The 23,348-nt window shown below is 37.2% G+C and overlaps 1 protein-coding gene across 1 annotated transcript; it reads right to left on the bottom strand.

Annotated features, from left to right (window-relative positions):
* Positions 1-7,993: 7,993 nt before the first annotated feature.
* On the bottom strand, positions 7,994-23,067 carry LOC149075645 (calsequestrin-1-like). Its single transcript, XM_089243126.1, has 12 exons — positions 22,692-23,067; positions 16,078-16,186; positions 15,002-15,108; positions 14,638-14,743; positions 12,523-12,596; positions 12,346-12,432; positions 12,135-12,227; positions 10,178-10,351; positions 10,007-10,081; positions 9,646-9,778; positions 8,257-8,562; positions 7,994-8,134 (listed from the first exon to the last, which is right to left on the bottom strand). Exons 1-12 carry the CDS (start codon positions 22,932-22,934, stop codon positions 8,103-8,105), a joined length of 1,539 nt encoding a protein of 512 aa, XP_089099252.1. The 5' UTR covers positions 22,935-23,067; the 3' UTR covers positions 7,994-8,102.
* Between the last annotated feature and the right edge of the window lie 281 nt (positions 23,068-23,348).

Below are 23,348 nucleotides of genomic sequence, written 5' to 3' on the forward strand. Positions count from 1 at the left end.
AATACCTATTGAAACTGTGTTGTTTTGTTTCTTGTTTAATAAATGATAACAACCTTTACATGGGCATTCTTTACAGATATACAGTTGAATCCGGTTACAACGAACTCCAAGATACCCGAGAAATCGCATCGTTATAACGAAATTCCAGATTTTTACATTGTTCCCATGTGAACTTATCTGAGGTGGAATTAGAAAGTTTTCGTTAAAACTAGAATCGATTGCATCTTTGTCCCCATCTTAAATTTACTAACAATATTTTTAAATTTATTTATAAAATATTAAAAAAATGGAAGTTTTTTAAGAATAGTTATATATATATTTGAGTAGGTCAGTTTGAGTTAGAACTTCATTTTACCCCCTTAACGATCAGGAACGCGGGAAGTAGGAGATCGAACTTTTCATTGGTAACCCTATGAAAGAAAATTAACTTCTTCTTTCTTTCACCTCAGCTTTATCTTCTCTCCTTCGAGAAAAGTTTTACGATTTGGCGATCGAAAATAATATAGAGCAACAGACATAGCGGGAAAGAGCGAAAAGTAGCTCTCATCTTTGTTTGTGTAAATTAGAAAAGTGTTACCGATTTCGGAGATTTATCTCTGCTAGTTCAACTGGATGCCATCCAAATTTGTTGCCAAAAGCCTATACGTAAAGTGGGATTAAATCACTACAAGATAGAGCTTTTTATGGTCGCTCGTTTTTTGTCAGAGGCGCTTCTCTTCAGGACCACCGGATGGAAAGGGAGTTAAAACAAAAGCTGGCGACAATTGAAATAGTCTCTCAAGTTTGATGATCCTTATAAAGTGTCAATAATTTTCATTATACTGCCCTGTATATATGGCATCATTTATAAGCATTTTTTGTGTGTGTGTGCATTTGTAATAATGCGTCCAAATCACCGACATCTTTTCTTCCGATATTTTTTTACCGAGCTTGGCCCCGGCTCTACCACCGATAACCAATTTCATTCATTGCTGGACTTTATATGGAATAAATAATTCAATAGAAATGGAAATTATACATGATGTTGACAGTATTATGTACAGAATATAAAATTGGGAAACCATTTCAAATATCACACAATTTCAAGTGCAAAACACCGCTGCCGTTATGCACTTGGATTTCTGAAATACTACCTTGGTAGGTAGTTAACTACGAGAAACTTCCTACAGCACTAGGCAGTTGAGTGCTTTTACAAAATATATTTATTTAATTGACCTATCTTCAATATTTTTAGGTAACGTTGGCATTTCCAACTTCAAGGCGTGAAGGTAAGGTCGATGTCCTATTTAAAAGTCCTTCACGTAGAACATCAGGCTTAAATAATTTAGAATTTCACGCAGGCAAAATAACCTATCGAGTTGTTTGCTTCGAATTTGGAACACTCTAAGATCACTTCTTAAACACAAGACATTCCTCGGGAGGGGGGAGGGACTTACGTTAGGTACGGAACATATATCCGGCACATTCCGACATGCACTAGTTTGTTAGAAGTTCCTCAGAGGAATATTCACAAGGTACTGTTAAGTAGTAGAAACTGACACTGACAGTGCTTCAACGTGTTTTGCGAATCGTCATTCTTCTCTTATGTTCAAGGGAAACTTCTGACTCACTGATTTGCTCATTTTATTGCGCAGTACCACAATGGAGCCCTCAAAGGAACATTTTCGAGCTAGGATGGTTTTATAATTGTAAAATCTAATTTATTATCTTTGAGCGTTTACTGTCTGCATTTTCACCTTCTTATCCATCATAAACAAGTGTTTTTCCCTTGCTATATTTCACCCTAAAGTAAAGTAATCCTGGATGACAAACCCAGCTCGTCACCTCCCTCTGACGTGATTCACTCAAATGTTCTTCGTGTGGAAAGTAATAACTAGGGCTCGGATTTCTTTGTCTTTGCATGTTGTTTTATTAATTTTTTAATACTTAACTATTTTTACGTGATAGAGCATGTTTTCACAATTTTTAAGGTATATTTTTCATATTTCAAAATTTTCGATAAAAAGTAAATTTTTCTCTCGCTATTCCAATCCCGCTTCAAACTGGTTTTTGCGGTTCCTGCATCTGACAGAGAGGTCCTAGGATTAGGATTTTTATGCACTAAAAATGGAACGTCGTTGCTGATTGGTAAAAAATCTTGAAATTCAGGTTTTTTTCAACCAATCAGCAATGACATTGAATTTTTAGAGCATAAACATACTAGCCCTTCATGGACACTGGTGTGTGGCTGTAAATAGATTAATCATCTAAATCGGTGTCGGTGATGGATAACGCGTGGGAAAAATTGGCTAAAATTGGTAAATGGGGGAATTTTTTTTAGCGTGGGAAATTTTGAGAGTTTTTATCAAATAAAAATAATTATTTGTTTATTTTAATTTTGTGCGATGGTTTTCTAAGCTAAATGCCGTACTTGGCTAGGTACTTTCACCTACAGATGGCAGCACATTAATTTTAAATTTGTTGGGAAAAACTCGAAAGGGGAATTTTGAGGGAAATTTTGACTGGATGTGTGGGGGGGATAAGTTAGTATAACGAAGACTTTTTGTTCATACCATAAGTAGCCTAATGGTTTAAAATAATTTAGACTGCATCAACACTTCTCATCATATTATATTGCTAAAATTAATGCTATTTGATATAAGAATGAAAAAAATTTTAGGACATACTTCGTTTTATAGGGCATAGTTAGTTTTTTAATAGCATAAATGTGTTTTTTATAGAGCATATTTTAGAAGTTTTTAGAGCATAAAAATCCTAGCCCTAGTAATAATTTTTTAGGGAATATGGAACGCTTTGTATATCGAACCTGCAGTGATGAATAACATTGAATACTCCCATTTTTTTGCTCAGGGTGGGCAAAGAGACGATGGGTGCCGCATTTTTTTACGGTTCAGACAAGGTTGGACTGTTTCTCTTTCAAGAAATTCAGTGATAATGCTTCAAACACGTCCTGGACATCATCTCGGATGACGATCTTTGATCCTTCAATAAGATCTCGAGTCATACATGCTTTCACGTCTGGCTTTCCGAGTCATTTGATGTGGCCCGCGACCTCACACCTAATTTCGTAAAAATGAACCAAGTGGCATAGTTAAAAATCGATCAAGTGGCCTGTGCTGCAGTTTCACGACACTCGAGTGACCCGCGATATCTTTCCACATTACTTAAGTGGTCCGCGGCACATTTCCAGTTCACTTTAATGACTCGCGGTGCAGCTCCTCCATCACTTAAATGACTCGCGGTGCAGCACATTTTCAGATCACCTAAGTGATATACGGCACAGTTCCAGATCACTTTAGCGGCCTTCACACATTTCCTGATCACTCAAGTGACGTGTAGCACATTTAATGATCACCGTGACACATTATCAGATCACTTAAGTCACCCACGACACATTCGCACATCACTAAAGTCGCCCGTGTCACATTCGCACGTCACTAAAGTCGCCCGTGTCACATTCGCACATCACTCAAGTCACCCGTGTCACATTCCCAGATGACATGAATAACCCTTAGCACATTTACAAATCACACAAGTGATCTGCGTCACCATTCTCAGTTCACTTGAGTTACCCGGGGAACATTTATAGATCACTTAATTAAGTGACCCACAACACGTTTCTAAAATCAATGAGGCAGCCCGCACTCTCGAATCGTTCTGCGCCCTCGCTGTACAGCCTGTGAGGATCGAACCTTCGAAAATGTCACAGCGGTCAGTTTCAAAGTAAATTATGCACAAAGCTTTTATATAACAGCAAACAAACATTCACGTACAGTTGTGGTAGACTCGGGAGGGGTTTGTGGTCGCCAGGAGAAAGTCCCCTTTAAGTAGCATCCCTTTAAATATATATATAATCACATTATTGATTTATTTCGAGTTCTAATTATTGACATGCACTCAAAATGTTCGTGACAAAAAAAATTCAGAAAAATATGCTTTATTACTTTCAAAAAGAGTTTTTGATGTTTCAACAGTCCTGTGCTCCCTTTTAAAAGTCTCGCCACAGAAAGCAACAGGCCTAATTATTCAATCATTAGATTTTTCACTCATAGTTACAAAAACTGATGACAGATGGCAGCACTACTTATAACAAAACATTACACAGAAACAAACTTCACTACACGGACACACGCACATTCCAATATGTACCAATTCATTAGACGTTCCGCAGAGGAATATAGAAGAGGTGTGCATGTGTGATTTAGTAGTCTTGAGCCCCTTAATCTACTCGTACTTTTCAGTTCAAAAATTTACGTGAAAATTAATTCGTGTATGTGTAAGATATAATTTTTGGTATCTTGTACTTGAAACTGAGAAATATATTTAAATATCACATATCAAGTAATAACATACACATCAAGAAAGAATAATCTTTATTACTTTCAAAAATTCAGACCAAGCAAGTTGGTTTGATTGGAAAATAAAAAGCAAATGTCTTGGACCGTACGTAATATTTGCACTGTTTCTACTTTTCAACCTCGAGAAACTACGCTAATGCACAAGGAAGATACATTATGAGATACGATGCCACGTCGCACTCAATTTCATTAGGTAATAAAATTTGATGGTTATTTATGCTTAATGAGAACAGTCGAAATGTTCCGAGACTCATAGCTTTTCGTAGGCTACCAAAGCCGTCGTAGCAAACAAAAGTGCAATAGTGAGACCGAAGATCGTTTTCATGGCGTTCATCACGAACACGTCTTGATCAGGGTCATTCAAGACTGCCATCGGCAGAAGGTTCAACACCCATATGGTAATTTTTCTCCCGCCGTAGTAGAGGAATTTGAAAAAATGCTTCACGCTATAAAGTAACAGCCAGGCGGACACGAGTGTGATCATAGTCAGTTGTGTGGTCAACGCAATGATTCCGGCGAGGTACCCGACGTAATAGTGCAAGCATCCGAGGAGATGTGCCAACATGTGAAGAATGTCAAGCAGCTTAACCAAGTCGCATTTTCCATAATCGAATGCGTTGAAAGGGGCAACGACGGTAAAGTTCAAAGATATCAGGTTAAGCATCTAAGAAAAATCAAAACAAAATGTCGATACACATTAAAAAAGTACAGACCTAGTTACTCTATTTACTTTAAAAAAAAGATTGGTCTAAAGTCTATTTTCATTATGGACTACTCAATCTACATTGAATGGCCACTTTACCATGACCATTTGACAGTTTTAAGCAAATAGGCTATGGTGTCACCCTGTTCTGTAATTTCGGGAATGTAAACATAACACTTGAACTCACAAACTCACACGTGGTTACGATTGTTATTGGGGGGGGGGGGGGGGGACTAACAAAAAATTAAAAAAAAGTATATTTTCTGATTATCTCTGTGGAGTCATTCAAGTATTACGTCAGCATCGAGGGAAGGGGGTTTCGGGTTTGCTGACTTTTGATGACAAGGGGGTGGGAGGTATTTGAAGGTTGCTTAAGTCATCAACTACCCCTTTTTGAAGATATGAAATATTCTAACCTGTTGACGAAATTTTGCTGACGGGGGGAGGGGGGGGGGTCAGTGTTTTGCTGACAAGGGGTGGAGGGAGTCAAAAATGGCTGAAAATCTGCTTACGTAATACTTGAATAGCCCCTGTATCATAAAAAACTGCGAATTATTTGTAACTTTTGCAGAATATTCTAATTGCTTTATGCAATGCACATGCGTATTTTCGTGAAAATGGCACGCATATTCACGAAGACACAGATGTTTTCGTGAAAAACGTCGTCTTATGAAAAAAAAATCAGGGAATGAAAAAATAAAATTGAAAGATTGATGTATACATTGTGTAAAGAAATTTAAGATGTAACAATTAAATGAATGTGTGATTCTCAATCGCAGAAAATACAAATTTCATTTCTTCATTACTTGGTTGACAGATATAAGTTTTGTGAAATTTTGTTGTAGAAAACTCCCTATTTTATAAGAAAAAAACCAAACATGCGATGAAAATTGGAATTTTTATAAAAAACGTCTGTCTCTCTGTGAATGTACGTGCTATTTTCACGAAAATACGCACATGTATTGCATACAGCAAGTAGGATATTCTGTAAAAGTTATAAATCATTCGCAGCTTTTTATGATACAAGGTTTTTCTAATTTTCTGTTGCCCCCCCTCCAAAAGTATTCGTAACTGAATTGCACGAGAAAGTTGAGTCCAAGTGTACAAGTCCAAAATCACAAAACAGTATGACGCCATAACTCCGGTTTATCGCCATGGACAATTTACTATAGAATGAATTGTGTCGGAAGTATGTAGGTGTATCTAAGTCTTATATAAATAGTGTCTGTGAATTTTTAGTGCTGCCATCTATTTCTAAAACTGTGCGTGAAGTGTAGGACTGTTGCTTTCCGTGGCAGCTCGCATTCGAGCTTCGAAGTTGGGAACCACAGAAAACTAACTTCAGCCGACCATCACTGTGCCCCCTATAGGAATCGGACCTGAATCCTATCAATGCGAGTCCATCACAGTTCCTAAAATACAGCACAACGGCACTATATCTGGCGAAACAGTCCTAATCGTAGCTATTTCGGCCTGATCGTAATAATCTAATAATAGCGATATCTTTTTGAAAGCCCTCTCGATACGGCCATTATTTTCTGGTTCATCATTATTTCCTAACAATAAATTCATCTTCACTAACAGACTACTTCTACGGTTTTAAGATACATGATATGTATTTTCATGATCCAGATGGTCTGCTGAATAGTGACATGCTTTTGTTTTCTGTGAATTTTTAAGGTGGCAAGCCCATCTTATAACTAACCCATTGCTGTCCAGAGGTTACTTCCGCATTCCATTGGTATTTGATAGTTCAAGTGCCCCCCCCTCCCCCCCGCAATCAGGATCTCATATGTATCCAGAGAAAAGTCGTTCTTTCAATCAAGTACCGTTACATCCTTATGTCGATTCGACCCCAGCATATGACGGCAAAGGGATCATGGCCCGATTCTTTTGTGGGTTTGGGTCGTGCAGTGAGTTTGAATATACAAGGTACGATCCAGTCTGCCCCTTCAGAAAATGAAAAGAAAGTTACTAAGCCATGCAGACACCCCCCCCCCCACCCCCCAGAACCCTTCCTATTAATCTATATTGGCCATTTCTGACTTTCGATATTTTACATTTAAAAACAAATGCATGATATAAAACAAATCTGATAGATAGAGGTGTGGGCGAAAATAAATTTCTCATTACCTTTCGCTCCTGATCTGTTTTCTTCACGAAAAACCTTTGCTGAGGAATAAGGGAATATATCAGACACGTAGAAACGGTCGAATGCAAAAATCTTCAAATTTCCAATACTCAGTTTCCGAAACTGTAAACAAGAACTCTATATCGCTCGTAAAAGAGTATCACAGACTGCGATACGGCCTGTGCAATAGTTTGTGACGTCATCAAAATAAGTTGTTTTTTTTAAATTAAATAAAACTTTTTTTTTTTGCGCCGGGATATATATTACTTTGGACGGTTTCAACTGAACTGAACAAACCGAGCACGACCAAGCCCTGTCCCATTAACGATGTACGCCCAGTGCCCCTGAGGGTGCGGTCGTGCCGGAAAAAACTCCAGCTGGTAGTCCGGGCAAGGTTAAAAGCTTTCTTGAAATCTTTTTTAGCAACAAATTTAGAAAAAGTATAGTACTATTTGGGAGAATAAAATATAACTGTTCTTTCTATATACAGTCAAACCTCGTTAGTGCGTCACCCGGTTAACACGTCACTCCGCTTAACGGGTTCCAATTGTCCTCAGACAGGAATTGGCACAGCTATGACTTACTCCGTTTAACGAGTCACTCCGCTTACTAAGTCATATTTTTGCTCTCCCAATAGTGACTCATTAACGAGGTTTGACTGTATATATATAAAGATGACGAGCTTGACCACGTGTCTCCTGTGGAGACAGCTCATATATTTGCTTTATATATAGACGATTCTTGATGATTTATTATGATTCATACATAGACGATTCGTACAGTATATTAAATTAAGCAGAATTTTAATTAAAAACATTTTATTTTCAAAATGCTATTTATAATACAACTTGCTAGAAAATATGTCAATGGAGAAACTGCACTTATTCACTTCTTCTAGGATTGTCCTCATTCATAACTCAGACTTGATCGGTGTCGATGCAGCTATTCATACAAGAAATAAACGTTAATAGAGTTACTCATCTGTTATTCATAAGATGGCAAAAATATCGTATCTAATCGATATCTTTATCTGCAACGAGATTATTTGTTAACAGATGACTTACCTGAAATGACAAGTTTCGCTGGCTGTGAAGTCAGCGTTGGGTTGTTCAAGTCACCGGTGATCTCGCAAACCCATTCGCCTTCATCTCTGCCCTTCTGGACACCGGTTATCTTCAAGCTACAATCACCAGCGGCACGGTCACCTCTCCAGTCGTAATAGGCGTACCGAGCCAAGTTGAAACCGATATTCTTGCTGTCTTTCAACCACAGACAATCGCCGATAGGGTTTTCGATGACACATTCCAGCACGACATCTGAACCTTCAACAACGGTCTGTGAGACGGGGCTCTTCACAAACGCCTGGGTGCCTGTAGACAACGGTAAAGGCAAATGTAAATCACAATATATCGCATTTAGATATTTTGCAATTTAATTTAGAATACAGTAATACTCCGACTTGTTGTTGCTGATAGCGTGTTTTCGGAATTTCACGATTTTCTGCGAAAAATTCATACTTCTAAATGTCAATCATGATCACAGGATTAATACTGAGATAGTAGAGGTTATTCAAAAAAAAGCAGACAGAATACCCGGTTTCATTCCCAAAGTCTCTACGCGTTCTCCTAAAGTCATTCTCCCGCTTTTCCGGGGCTTAGTTCGTCCTGGATTAGAGTATGCCGTAAGGTTTTCGAGACCATACCAATGGAAGGACGCAGACTTAGTTGGGGGGAGGGGGAGTGCGAGAAGAGAGCCACGTGTGCTCTTGATGGCACACGTGGCTTAGGCTATGAAGAAAGACTTGATTCCTTGAGGCATTTGTAATTGTATTGGAAGAACACAAATGTTGGGGAGATATGATCGAAGTGTTTAAAATTTCCAACAGGATGGATAGGATGGACCACGAGTGCACCATCAATCAACTGCTTCGACATGGGAACGTCAGTATCGTTTGGTAAAGGACAATTCCAGGTTGCGGTGTTACAAGGAATTTTTCTCCAATATTGTTGTGAATAAATGGAGTTACTTACCCTCGGGGGTCGTGAATTCTAATTCAATTGACACGTTTGAAAAGAGAAATACGATAAACATATTGGAATAAATCGAGAAGCTATCCATACTTAGATAAGTCAAACATATAATTTTGTTTTACGGGCCAGTCTATTATATTTTATCATAATTGTTGCGCTTATTGGGTTGCTGAATTTTTCATATATTTTGGTCCCATTGAACCAATATTTATAGTCATTTGTATGCGAAATCGCCTCCCTACCTATCGTGTAACTTTGGACAATATTAGAGTATTGGCACCCAAAATGTATGGAGGTTTTCTGGTGTGTATTGTAATGCTTCATTTCTTTTAGAAAGATCCCTCCCGTTGCAGACAGTTTTCTTCTGATTCAAAGATTGTTAAATAATAGTATTAAATATAAGGTTATTTGAATGCAACGAACCTAACTGCACAGGAACTACGGTATTACTGATGACACCATTGAGGAAATCTTGCAGGAGAGCCAAATTCTGTTCGTCAGCTGTTTTATCTGCTGTCAGATTCAGAGAAGATGCATCCATCCAAGCACTCTGTAACTATTGCAGAAGATTGAAAAAATATCATAATCATCAAATTCATGACGAGTCTCACATAAATTTTCCGTTCATATTCACACTGGAATAGGTACACAGTACAATGATTACCCACAAAAGTTCGGCTACAGTATAGGGTATGCATCTTTAGTTCTTATTATGAATCATTTTGAAACGAATTTCAAAATTCATTGGTTTTTTTACTATTTATTATGAAGCCTAAATGCTTACTGTCGTAAGATTCAGCGCTCCAAACGCCGGGAACTTATTGGGAATTCCGAGAGTTGCTTGAAGCTCGTCCATCATCTGCCAAATAGAAAATACGTGTAGCATAAGCAATTCGTACAATTTTTTTTTCACATTTTACGCACCAGAACAAGATAAGAAGCAACAAAAACTAACTAGATAGATGGAAGGAAACAACTGCGGTTCGATCCACACTATATTAAGCTTCTGGAAGTCAGTGGTGTTGGTGTTATTTCTGACGAGCTTCGTTATGAGGTGGCGGAAGTAACCTCCAACGGACGATAGCTCTTCTCCGATGGCCAGGACGAGCGTCCTTGAAGGATCAACCAACTGTAAATGAGTAGCAAATACGTAAAATTCAAACTTCCAAGTATTAATCCACTACATTTAAATTTTAATTCCGTTGTACAGTATTTAAAAAAGTTTCCTAAAATATGTCAATTGGGAACCTCAAGGGATATCGGGAATTAAAATAATTTATAATTGTTTTGTAAAGTTATATAAATTTATCTTGCTTTAACTGTCGTTTTCAACCTTTCTTCCTTTACGTATACTCTTAAAAGAACTCCCATGGTATACGGAAACATTACGCAGGACTACCAACTAGATACTGTACTTAACAAGCCAGGGCGAGAACGCATTTTGCCATCCCATGCAGCTAATGTTGAAGGTGAATTTGACTTTTGATCCAGGTTAAGGGGCTATGGCCTTCACATCCTGCACCAGGGATTCTAGGCTGAGATCTTTGGCGGGTGCAAAGGATCTGTTTTTCACGGCCTTTTTTTAGAGTGAATTTATAGTATGATGAGAATCATATATGTCAGGCCCCCGAGCAGGAACTCTGGGCCTGATTCATTACCCGTTACCGCGGTGTCCGCGACATCAAAAAAAGTTGGAAAACGCTGGTTTACAAAATTTTCGAAATAGCATGCATGCTCTCTCAAGCGTTTCTATAACTACATTACATGTCGTTTAATGTGATCACATCGGGTATCAGTGTTTCTGATAACAATAAGCGATTGATATCTTCATCGGAAAAAATCTGTGTGTTTGGACGATGACCATATGCTTCGTTTGGTCGAACGGGATGCATGGAAACGGGACAACTCCATTTTTTCTTTCCGATATAACAGGTGTCAAAATTTTAAATCGTTTTCAAACGTTCTGAAACAGGATTTTTTCCTCCTTTAAGCTAAAATCGCCCCCTTTTTTTATTCAAAACTTATTTGGAGTTGAAATGGGCCGCGACTATTGGTGGAAGGTCTGCCACCCTCCTATTCAATGTACACCACGAATTACGCTGCGTTTTATAATGAACGGTACGCTTTATAGATTCCCTAGTGCGAAGGGCGGCCGAAGAACAGTGAATGTGATCTGTCGAAAGAAACTGACCCTGAACTGAAGGAAGGGATTCTTACATGCCTTCACCATTGGAAATAAATTACAAAAGCAGTGCTATAAATACAGTAAACCCCTCTTAACGGACACCCCTCAGATGCGGCCAACCCCTCTTTTATGGCCAAATAATAATTTCCCATTCCACAATAAAAGTATGAATTTCAAACCCCTAATTAACGGTCAACCCTCTTTTACGGACAGATTTTTTTTGTCCCGCCGGTGACCACAAAAGAGAGGTTTTACTGTACATGGATCACAGCGGCTATTGCGGCACGATGAGAACATTATGAACTGAGTACAGAAATTTTTATCAATAAAGGGGCCCTTCTGACCTCCTGCATAGTCTTGCAGATTAATAACGATAACTTTTGGGTAAAAATAGTCTGGCTCAACCTTATATTCAAAATACGTGAAAAGAAAAGAAAAAAACTTTCGACGCAAAAAAAAACTGATAACATAAACCGAAGTTAACTATAAACAAATTTTTCCCCATGTTATGATATTAGTCCGTTCCGTACTCGGCGAAAGTGATGCAGTATCCGAATGACAACATTATCTGAGATTCTAATAAACGTCGTGTCGACTGTATTACGGCCTGCTGTTCATTACTATTTCTTGCTTAACCCCTCTCAAAAGTGCCTCGGGGGATTCCAGTTTCCCAATTTTGGAGTTTTTTCCATTAATAAACACTGCCCTAAATATTTATAAAACCTACCTGGGGGTCGTAGAGATTGTATTCGTTGATCTTGGTCAAGAGGGCGCCCTTGTTCTCGCTCAAGAAAGCTTCGATATCAGCTGCCGAAGCTGGCTGCCGCAAAGAAATAGATAAAAATGATTGCAAATATCCAATATATATATCTGCTTGAAAGATTATTGAAAGAAAAATGCCGATAGAAAAATAATAGATGAGAAAAGAAAAAACCTACGTTTGTCGGACAAACAACAGGAACTTTAGACGGTGGTTTCACGAGTTGAATTTGGCCAACGGTGGACAATTTCAAATGCTGTGCGACCTGCAAGGGAAATTTCAAAATTATTGCCAATTATATTCTAGTATTTTCCGTATCACAATTCCATTCCATTATAATTACTAATATACTCACAACTCGATCAAAAGCTACGTAAAATTGAATGGATGGACTCAGAGCCGATGCTGCTTCTTCATATGCTTGATAATCTGTAACACAATTATTATTGTGTATTTAGTTAATTGGTATTGTTAAACCAACGAAATTTATTTATAAATTTTAACTTATTATTTTAACCCGGTAGCACGCAGATTAAATCTGAGCTTGGAGATGTGTGTGGGGTCAATGTGATCCCAATGTTCATTTTTGCGATGGCGTTGAAGTAAGGAAAAATCAACTTTTGTCTTTTTATTCAAAAGGTGCATCTTAAATTTAACCAGTTTTTCCCCGTTCAAATTTCGCTCGTTCATTCGTTAATTTGATTTGCTTTGTCACATCTAATACTTTCTTTCTTTCAAACCGAGCACAACTCAACTATCACCATGTATGGGCGATTTACTACCTAGTGAATTGTGCCGGAAGTGTAACTGTATGTGTGTGTACTTAACAGTCTGAGTGCGTATGTAGTGTTGCGTTCGATTTTTCAGTGCCGCCATCTATATCTCAGAAGTGAAGTGAGTGATGTGTTATGATTGAATTACATTTGTGTTGTTTGTAGGTCTGTTGATCTCTGTGGCGAGACTTTTTTTAAAGGGGAGATCGGCTCGCATTCGCGCCTTGAAGTTGGGAACCACATAAAACCAACTTCAGCCGACCACCACTGTGGTGACGGTGGGGTTTGAACCCGGGACCTCGCGACGCGAGTCCGTCACTATGACTACTCGACCACCACAGCGGCCACATCTAAAACTGTGAGGCAGTGTCAAGGCAAGGAGGTTGGTGTCAGGGTCACTGAAAAATACTTCGTCGCTCAATTTGTCGTTGGCTTCGAGAATGTCTTCTTCGACACAATTTTTTTGGGAGCGAAAATGTTCTTCTGTCGCACATTTCGTTTTCATATTTATTAATGATTGATTCTGAGCTGAGACAACTTTTTGAGACAAATTTAAAAAAGCACGAGGAAACGTGTATTGGGTTGCTAGACACCAATTCGTTTTCCTTGTCGAAATCGGAAGTTATGACCAAAATGCAAGTGCTTTTCAACAGCACAAAGATACAGCAATCTCTCATTTATACATCCCCTCTCATTTGTCGTTTTTCGACGATTTTCTGCGTTCTCGGCCAGAGAAGAAAATAATGCTATACCCCTTCACAGGTGTTAGGGATTTGAAAAGGGGAATATTTGAATTGATGTGATGAGAGACGTGTTTTAGAAACGTGTTAGCGCGTGTTTTGGAAGGATGGGGTTTTAAAAATTTTCTGCAAGAGACTTAACCACTATTCTCAACATACTCCATTTCATGCCTACTCATTGCCTGCCTGTATTAGCTGTGTTAAATTTTCATACCTTATATAGATATATAAATGAAAGCATTTGTATGTATCAACTTCGTTCAAAATGAATGTAAGAAAATTTGATGATAAATTGAATTAGATTAACTATAAAATATAGTTAATCTAATCTAGTTAGTTGTGGCTGTGTTTAGTGACGAAATACCAGTAAAAAGAATTTCGAAGTTATTTCTAAAAGAATTGAACATTTTTCTAGAAATAGCGTCAAAAATGTTCAACTAGAAATAGTGTTACAATGAAACAGAGTTGATATTTGGAAAAAACAATCCCACCTACGAGGAAAACAAACCGATGTTATTAAAATATTTTGAGCAATATTCATTCGAAAAACTATGAAAAAGTGATTGAACTTCAATAAACCTTCACAAATATGCACTTATTCTGAAAATTCTTTGACTTTATTCATTTCTATGCATTGATGCTGGAAAAGGTTAAAATATGCAAATGCATACGTGCATATGCATTTGCATATAATCCGGGCTCTATAACTTTATTATTTCTTCAGCTACTGAACAAGTATACACGTGCGTGAATTGAGATGACGAGTCTTGGCTATAAGGAACTTGGGAACTTGTTGGATCGTACGCGCGCTGCCGGGTTGATAACATAATATCCTGTTTACGAAATATCCGAATAAGGTGAGAATCCGCGGACTTTGTTACATGGATAATAAAATATTCCAACTATCTTTAATTCATTATTAATGAGGGATTCTTAGAAGCAATCAAAATTAATTACCAACTGTTCCTTTCATAAAGAACCCGACAACTTTTGGTTCGGTTACAGCATCGAAAGCGATTTTGTCCAATTTACCAGTGATAATATTGATTTGGGTGCTGTTTACCTAAAATCATTAAAAAGAAATCAAATCAATAAAAATCATAGGTTTTCAGCATATGATTCATGTGAGGTCAATTTCACTTCCATTAATCTCTCATTTCATTATTGATTGAGAAAAATATTTAGATAAAATATATGGATAGCATGCGATTCTATCGTGTCTCAATCTATTCGAGTTGTAATTTACGTTTGCAATTTTAATTGAATTTATTTCCAATAAGAGCTCCAAAAACATGATTTAAATGAAAATGTATTTTTCTACCTTGAATAAGAAGCTGAGAAGAGCAGATGTCGATCTTTTGCCGTAGTAAGGCTTTCCTAAGCCTTTCTTGAATATGTAAATGTCACCTGCGTTGTACGGTGCTGCTGCTGAAATATTTATGAACAAAGATGTTGTAATCAACATAAATGAAATAGGAAAAAAAGAGCCAAGTATTGTCATACAATTATTTAACAGTTAATTAAAATAAAAGCATTGCTTAAATCCTTTTTTTGATTCCAGTCTCTTAAGAGGCGCCCGTGTGGCGTGGTGGTAAGATGCCCGTCTACCACCACCACCAAACCAGAACATGGCTCCCACTCTGTCCCAAAGAGGGATATAAGCGGTTAACGAAGCCACGCTGGAGGATGAAAAAAGGAGGGCAAAAAATCTAAAAGAAAAAAATTAAATAAAAATAAAACACAGTGAGATAACAAACAAAAACAAAATTGCAATATTTCTTGCAGACAAACATGCAAAGACACCCGCCATACCGGTGAGGAACCCAAGTAAAAAAAAACCACATTTCAATGGGTATATAGCCCACAGTTTGACCCATATGGATCAAAACAGAATTAAACATTCCCGTCTACCACAGTGAATGTTGTCGTCAGGTCCCAAGTTCGAACCGGGTGAAGAATATAGGTGAGCTATTTTCGATAACGAGCTTCAGGCGACCACACCGATAGATGGATGCCTTCATTTCCAACGCAACCACACGTTAATGGTAGTATATTGCGGTATAGCGATATGGCCGTAGTTGGTGTATGCTGAAGTAGTGTACGACAACAATAATTTCACAGAAACAAACTTTACGTTAGGTCCACAACACATACACGTACATTCAAACATGCACCAATTCGCTTGAATGTGTGTTTCAGTAGTAGTTGAGTCCCTTGGGGAGGGGGGGGGGTGATCGCCCCCATCTGGATCCACGCCTTAGTGTGAGTTGAAATAATGTCCATCGAATTCAGAATGAACAACTGATTTTATTTTCTATTTATCCTTAATAAAGCTGCTTTTAGAATCGAGAAGATGAAAGAATATTAGGCAATGCTAGGCCTACTAGAAGAGCTTACCAGTTGCACTGGAAGCTGTCGTAGCTCCTCCGGTACCAGCAATAGGTGTGACATCTGTAGTGGCAGTGCATACAAGAATATTTTTCTTTCTAAGGACAAGAGCAGTGAGCTGAAAGACATTAATATAGCAGTTACGGTGAAACAATAAAGAAAAACCTTTCTATCGATTTACATACAATACAGATATACGTAACAAACCAGAAAATGGGATGCATATCAGTCTTTATGGAGATCAAGGTAGCTCAACCTCTTTCGAGATCAGCGAAGGCCACATTGCAATGATAATTAAAGAAACTTATGATTGGATAACTTATAACGAGAAATGCAAATACTGCAGTTGTGATTTTCATTGTGGTACTCTGTTAAATTTTGACTCAGAAAATTGGTAAAATGCGCTTCACCTCCATTTATCCTGTTTTTTCCCCAACTCTTCTCTTCGTTTCTTGAATTCAAATATCTCAGCGAATATTGTTCTTAGAAACAAACTTTTTTTTTTGTTGGCCTCAGAAGAAACAGGGCAGCACCTTTCTAATTGGGTTCTTGAAGATAGGGTATCCGTAAAAAAAGTTATTTTTTTTTAATTCCAATATCTATACAATCCCTTGCAATATGAATGAGGTATCTGAGGTTCATACGTTATTCGGATACTTTTTCTAATCAGAAGTACGCCTCCAGAATCAACGGTTCGCCAGTAATTTGCGGTGTGTACTGTCAGCTATGCACCCTGTATATATATGTGGCCTATGCTCATGTGTTAAGACGGCCCTGCAAACTGAAACCTTCTCGGGAAGGTACCTCCAGACCAACCGTGACACCCACTCTGTCCCCCCAAGGGGATATAAGCTGGTTCTGTGATGGACTCGAATTCCGGGTCTTTTAGAAAACCCCCCATAAATTTATTTGCAATTGATTTTCAGTGAATGCATATTGCAAAAATGTGTTAACCTCTGGAACCTAAATCCTATCATATTTCTCGTGGAGCAAGTGGCATGCATATACAAATCAAACGGGGCCACAAAACTGTTCCCTCATCAGACCGCTAAATGACTAGGTCCGGCTCTCAAAGGCATCAATACCTATTACATCGACAGTGAATTAGGTAATATGAAAATTCGACTCACTGGAGGATAGATAACCTAGAACAGTGGTTTCTCATGTTGTTACTAGATTACATATTTCATTTTGAGGTCTCTGGCCCAGCTATATATATATATGTGTATCTCTTTTTAAAGATTTCGATCCTTTATAATACCTAAAACATGTGAGGATGAGGACAGGAAGTAACAAAAAATGCTTAAAATATTCCGTCTATTTTATAACAAATTTAATTACAAAAGTTGTGAAAATCAGTCTCTCAAATGGTGATCTAAACATGTGCCGCCCATAATATATTTGCAGAAACACATCCAGCTTCCAAAGATCTCGTGTTGACTATCCATCCCTAAAAGCACTTCCAGTTAGTTTGGGGCACCCGAACACCCATTTACCTGGAATCTCATGGTGCTGTTAAGATGGCCTTAAATGAACTGCATTATGAGTATAGATAAACGAACAGAAATAATTACAGACTACAAATATACACTGAAAAGTATTTTTGGGTTCAATAAAAAACACCAAGAAATTATTTGAAAAATATGTGACAGGTGGAAAAATGACGTCTACTGGCTCATATTTAAACCAATAGTATTTCAACTTGGAAAAGCAGCCATTATCAGTTAACGATATTCCTTCATTTAGGCTACCGGAATTTACCTCATTATCTTATCAGTGATGTGGTGACAATAAAATATTCTATAATCAATTGTAAAAATGTGCAGACAAACAAAATTAACTAAACCTGATAGTTTTGAGATATGAAACTACGTGATTTTATAGAAAAAATGGCAGCTGCTTAACATGAGGACAACAGTGATGATTCCAACTGGTTCAAGACCTTTCTTCCTTACCACAATGTGATACTTTCATACCCTCGTCACCGAGTTGCAGAACACTCAGCTAGCTCATTTAATAGCTATCCCATATTTGAACCTTTTCCTCTATACATTATGGTTTCATGCAATTTAGTTTGGTCTGATATTAGATTTATCTTCACAAGCAACAACAGATTACCCCAATCTATAGCCCGTGGGTACAGTACATATGTTGGGGATCTTATAAAAAGCAGCCATCATTGGAAAGTGAACGCATTTCATATTTGTTATGGGCATCTTTTTCTCAGTCACCTCGTTAGGCATTTTGCCTGTGGTGGCCTTGTATTTGTATGGTAGCAAAAGCTTAAGTTTAACACAACTTTGGGTTCAAATTTACGGCTGTGACAGTAATACTATGAAGTCAGAAGTTTCAAATAACTTTTCCCACGTTGAAGAGGGAAAATATCATTAAATCATCTGAATTGGGATAAAGAAGAGTAAAACAGCTTAGTTTTTGGGCTGAAGCCAATTTAAAGTGAAAATTTCCCGAGGGAAGTGAATTAAGCTTGCTCAAGCGAATTTCAAAACACGTAACCCTTCTCCTGGAATAATTCCAAAATACCTAAGCTGCATAAACCTGAAATATGCATGTGTGTGAGAGAGTGAATTTAAGGTATTAGCGAAACATTCAAATTGAATTAGCATACTACAAACACGTACTTTATTTTGGATGATTTAGTGATATCAGTACACGTATTATCTACGTCCACGTGATATCTTTTATGCCTGTATTACACCGTAAAAGTTTGATAAAAGTTCTGTTATAAAAACTTGAAGGAAAAAAAACTAATAAGCCCAACGGTTATTTCCGATACGATTATTGGTCGCATTTTTCCAACTTCATGAAAGAACTTTTCTAAAACTTTTACAGTGTAATCCCGACCTAACCTATTTAAATGAACCAAGTTTTATAACATTTTGCACAGTAGTTTCCCTCCCGATCTCCCCCTTAAAAAGTCTCGCCACAGCGAGCAACAGGCCTTCAACGATAAGTTATTCAATCATTACACAATTCACTCATAGTTAGAAAAACTAGTGGAAGATGGCAGCACTACACATAACAAGCATTACACAGAAACAAACTTCACGTCAGGTTTCACTACACGTACACGCACATTCCCGCATGTACCAATTCGCGTTAGAGGTTCCGCAAAGGAATATGGACGAGGTGCATGTGTGGTTTAGTAGTAGTAATTTTCTTTTTATGGCCATTTCAAAGTGGAACTTCAGTTATAAAGACCTTGTACATAACTTAATTGCAAACTTTAATAATAAATGAGGAACTTATTTTCAAAAGGTAACATTTCCATTTTTTTTTTTTCGAAATTAATTTTTCAACCGTTTCTGGATATTTGGGACGGATAAGCTCTATCGGATTTTTATGCAACAGGATTTAATTAAAACGGAAATATTTTTGTAAAAATTACAATGTAAAAAGGGAGTCGCTTATACCAAAAGTGAGCAGCATACTCATCTCGTCCATTCGCTTCTGTATATTTTGGTAGAACCTCTTGATAACGTTCACCCATGAGACATAAAGTTCCTCCGCCAACGAGGATGTCCGTTAATGAATAGTAAAATGCATCGAGTCCCATCGACGTAATTTAAAAAAGTGTTCGTTAGTAGAGGTGTCCGCTAACGGTAGTGCCCGTTATAAGAAGGTTCCACTGTAAAATGGCAGTGTTTCTTATGTTAATGACGAAAGGTAGTGTAAGGGCTAGTCAAAACCTTCTAGAATCAACAGGTGACGTAGAAATTCCTAATTTTTTAGATTTGACCAGCTCTAATTTCAATCGAAAGATAACATTTCCCATGAATTTTCTTTCGAAACGGAACATTTCCAAAATTCAAATGTTGATAACTATCTTAAATGTTGATCAGAAACATAGAGAGATCATTTTTAAATATTATTCTGCCATTTCTGCTAGGCTATTTTATACTTTCGTAAAGCTATTTCATACTTTCTCACTTCTACTGTAAATTTAGCAAAATTTTTCCCTTTTTCAAAATAGGCTCCTATAGATTATAGATTTCTGCTTAATGGAAAAAAAGTTAAAATGGGGAATAAAAATTACAAAAATTTAAAGAAAACTTGTATGAAAATGACAATTTTATTTGCCATCAAGATTTTGCCGGAGTGAATTGCAACAGGGTCAACAGCTGATACAGTTTCTTGGACAGGGGGGAAAAATCTTGATAAAAAATTAAATTTCCATCTCCAAATTGATCTCCAACCTCTAGAGTCAAAAGGTAGAAAGCAACGCACACCTGCACACATTTCAAGATGTAAAATGAAGGTTCGGTCACGCCAATAAAACCTTATCGATGCTTTCGTGTTATCTGAGAACGATACTTGATATGTTAATCCCATCGAGAGATTATGGTACCATATTCGAAGAAGCTATTCAAATGTGGAAGTCGGCTATTATCATTTCATATAACTGTGATAATTTGATTCAGTCAATCAAGGTGAAATCCATCACTTGCATGCAAATATTCATATAATACTCCTTCTCAAGTCAGATTTCTAATTTTTCGTAAAAAAGAAGAAAAATTAATTTGACATTTTAAATGTCACATTCAATGTATTCTACGCAAATTTTTTTATCACCGATATGTTCACGAAGAACTTTTTAAAATATGCAAATATTGCACCCATACAGTAAATTTGGGTTCTACGACTGTGTGTGTGTGTGTGGAGTATTTCATGAACAGAGCTCGCGAGTTTCTGGGGTGCTTTAATATTTTGAAACAAACCTGTTTATAATCCCCAGCTCGTATGGGTAAATGTGAAAATCCGTTTCCATGTTGAAGAAAATCAATCGTAATCAATTATTTAAATTTACCTGGCATTTTAGTCGAGCTCTTCGGTCTAGGATAATGGATCGGTTTCGCTATTGTTTAAAAATATAACGCAAAGTACTTGTAGTGCACTTATCATACACGGAAAGTACTAATATAAAGAGCCCGGATTATATGTACTATAAATGAGCCAAAATATTCGAATATGCACTAAAATATTACCACTAAGTCACTGAAAATTCAAAAACGTGTATTAAAACAGAATTATGCGTTAAATACCCATAAAAAAACACTTTTTAAAATGCATATTCTATATTTTCTTAGCGCTTATTTATTTATAAAAGCAAGTCCCATTCAAATTAGTTTCACGTTTCAATTCGGGAATTTCTAGTGAGTAGGTGCTCATAATTAAGAAATTTTTTTAATGTCCTGAAGCAATTCAGGACAAATTTTTTTTTTTTTTGCTCAGAATGACGTACGTGGACACCAGTAAAAAAACAGAAATAGCCAAAGGTGGCTAAAATAGTCGGTTTATAAAAATAGCGGCTAAAAGAATTTTTCACTCGAGATTTAACATTTGACAAAAATAATAAAATCACGTGGCAAACAAAGTATCAAACTTTTAGCCTCGTTGTAGCGAAACGTCGCTGAGAATTGAGTGAGTCGACCATACCACAGCTCACCACATTGATCAAACATTTAACATACAGAATTTTCAATGCTTACATGTTTTACTTCGTAATTATAATATTTTAATGACTTTAGTGGTATGTTAGTGCTAAAATTCGCTAAAAGCAAAATTTCCTGGAAAATAAGGGCAAATTGGTCGCCCTAGTAAAAGTATGAACTACTACTACTTAACAGTCTGAGGGCATTTCTAGTGTTGTGTCTGATTTTTCAGTATGGGGACAGAGCGGGGGTCATGGCAAAGCCTCCTAGAAGTACCTAAGAGGCTTTGGTCATGGTCGGTTTCGGGTCCCCGCGATGCGAGTCCGTCACTATAACTACTCAACCACCACAGCGGCAGCAGAATGTGTGTTCTGAGTGAGTGAATGTGTAGCCCTCATCCCTCTATGCTGTGGAGTAGTATGTATATATATATATATATATATATATACATACACACACATACAAAAAAATTTTTTCTTTAAACAGTAATTGGTGTTTGCCTTACATTAACTTAAAAAGACCTGTTAAAAATTTATAAATTGAACTCTCTCAAACAAGAATGAAGTTGTGGCTTTATAGCTTTGTATCTTTTATGTAAACAGGTTACAAAGGCTTTACTATCTATCATTGTTCATGTGCGGAAAAAAACCACATGTTATGCGCTTATAATGAAAAATATTCATTAAGAAAATTGTAAAAATGTGATTGAGTTTTCGTAAAAGTTGTAAAGACTCAATGGTTGTATGACCAACCGCTGAAGCTATAAATATGAAATATGGCCAGTATTACGTTGTAAAATATAGAGACTCACTGAAACGGAATTTCTGGAAATTCAACACCATTTCCCCCCCCACCACCACCAAGCGGTTTATTTGAACATAATATGGGGAGAAATTATCTGTGAGAAATTTTCAGATTACCACATCCACGCGAGCCCAAGCCGCGGATAACTAGCTACTTTATCATATTTACCAACTTCATTCGGGAATTATAAAGAATCACAGGTAAAAGTGATAAATGTAAGAAAATTTATCAAACTCACCGAAATAATTGGTGATTATGCATATATTCACCGATTTATCACATTTACCGTAACATAGAAAAATAATAGTAAAAAAACTAAAATAGTTATATTAATTTGAAAAATTTGGAAAAGCCACATGACAATCTTACTTCAGCGAAGTTGTCGGATTCAGATGGACAAGAGGATTGTACGAAACCGACTGGTTCTTGCGCGCGGAAGATAACAACAGCAATTTCGGCAGCGTTCACGACATTAGTAAAATTTTCAGCGGTTAATTTGCAAACGCGTTTCACTCCGTCATGTTTCGGCGTTTCCAAAAAAGGCAACACGACGGCATTCGAAATGACAGCACAGAACGACAAGACCGTGCACAAAATCACCAAGACCTTCATGTTGAATGAACTTAAAATTTTATAGCCGTTTCAAAATAAAGTCTCTCCTTTTAGACAAAAATATTTTTTCTCGTCTCGAGTAATTTCGCACGGGAGCGCCGAGTGGAGCGACTTCAAGTGGCGGAAAAAAATAAAGAAAAGACCTTTGACGTTTGCTCGAGACTTTTTTTTTAAGTGATAACGAAAACAAGTCATTGTCAAATCGTGGAAATGACGTTATTGTTACGGAACCGATGATTGTGCGGAACGGAAGAGACGCAAGAGGAAGGGATGGACAAAGCTAAGTGCTCTGATACCGCGGCACGTGTTAGTTTTGCCAAACATACTTATCGATATACATTTCCTTCAATTACCTAAAATTATCATTGATATGATTTTCATTTTTATCTTATCGCACTTGAAGAAATTCCAACT

This window comes from Pholcus phalangioides, unplaced genomic scaffold, assembly GCF_987345545.1.
Source record: "Pholcus phalangioides strain wild (caught in Gottingen) unplaced genomic scaffold, Ppha-v1.0 ptg000015l_1, whole genome shotgun sequence".
NCBI classification, from domain to species: domain Eukaryota; kingdom Metazoa; phylum Arthropoda; class Arachnida; order Araneae; family Pholcidae; genus Pholcus; species Pholcus phalangioides.

What these genes read in the sequence shown, in the direction of transcription:
- LOC149075645 (XM_089243126.1), bottom strand. Translation starts at nt 22,934, where the DNA reads ATGAAGGTCTTGGTGATTTTGTGCACGGTCTTGTCGTTCTGTGCTGTC. An exon ending in CTTTATGAAAGGAACAGTTG is followed by an intron (nt 12,597 to 14,637) that starts GTAATTAATTTT and finishes ATTGTGTTACAG; the next exon opens with ATTATCAAGCATATGAAGAA. An exon ending in TGTTTCCTTCCATCTATCTA is followed by an intron (nt 10,082 to 10,177) that starts GTTAGTTTTTGT and finishes TCTATTTGGCAG; the next exon opens with ATGATGGACGAGCTTCAAGC.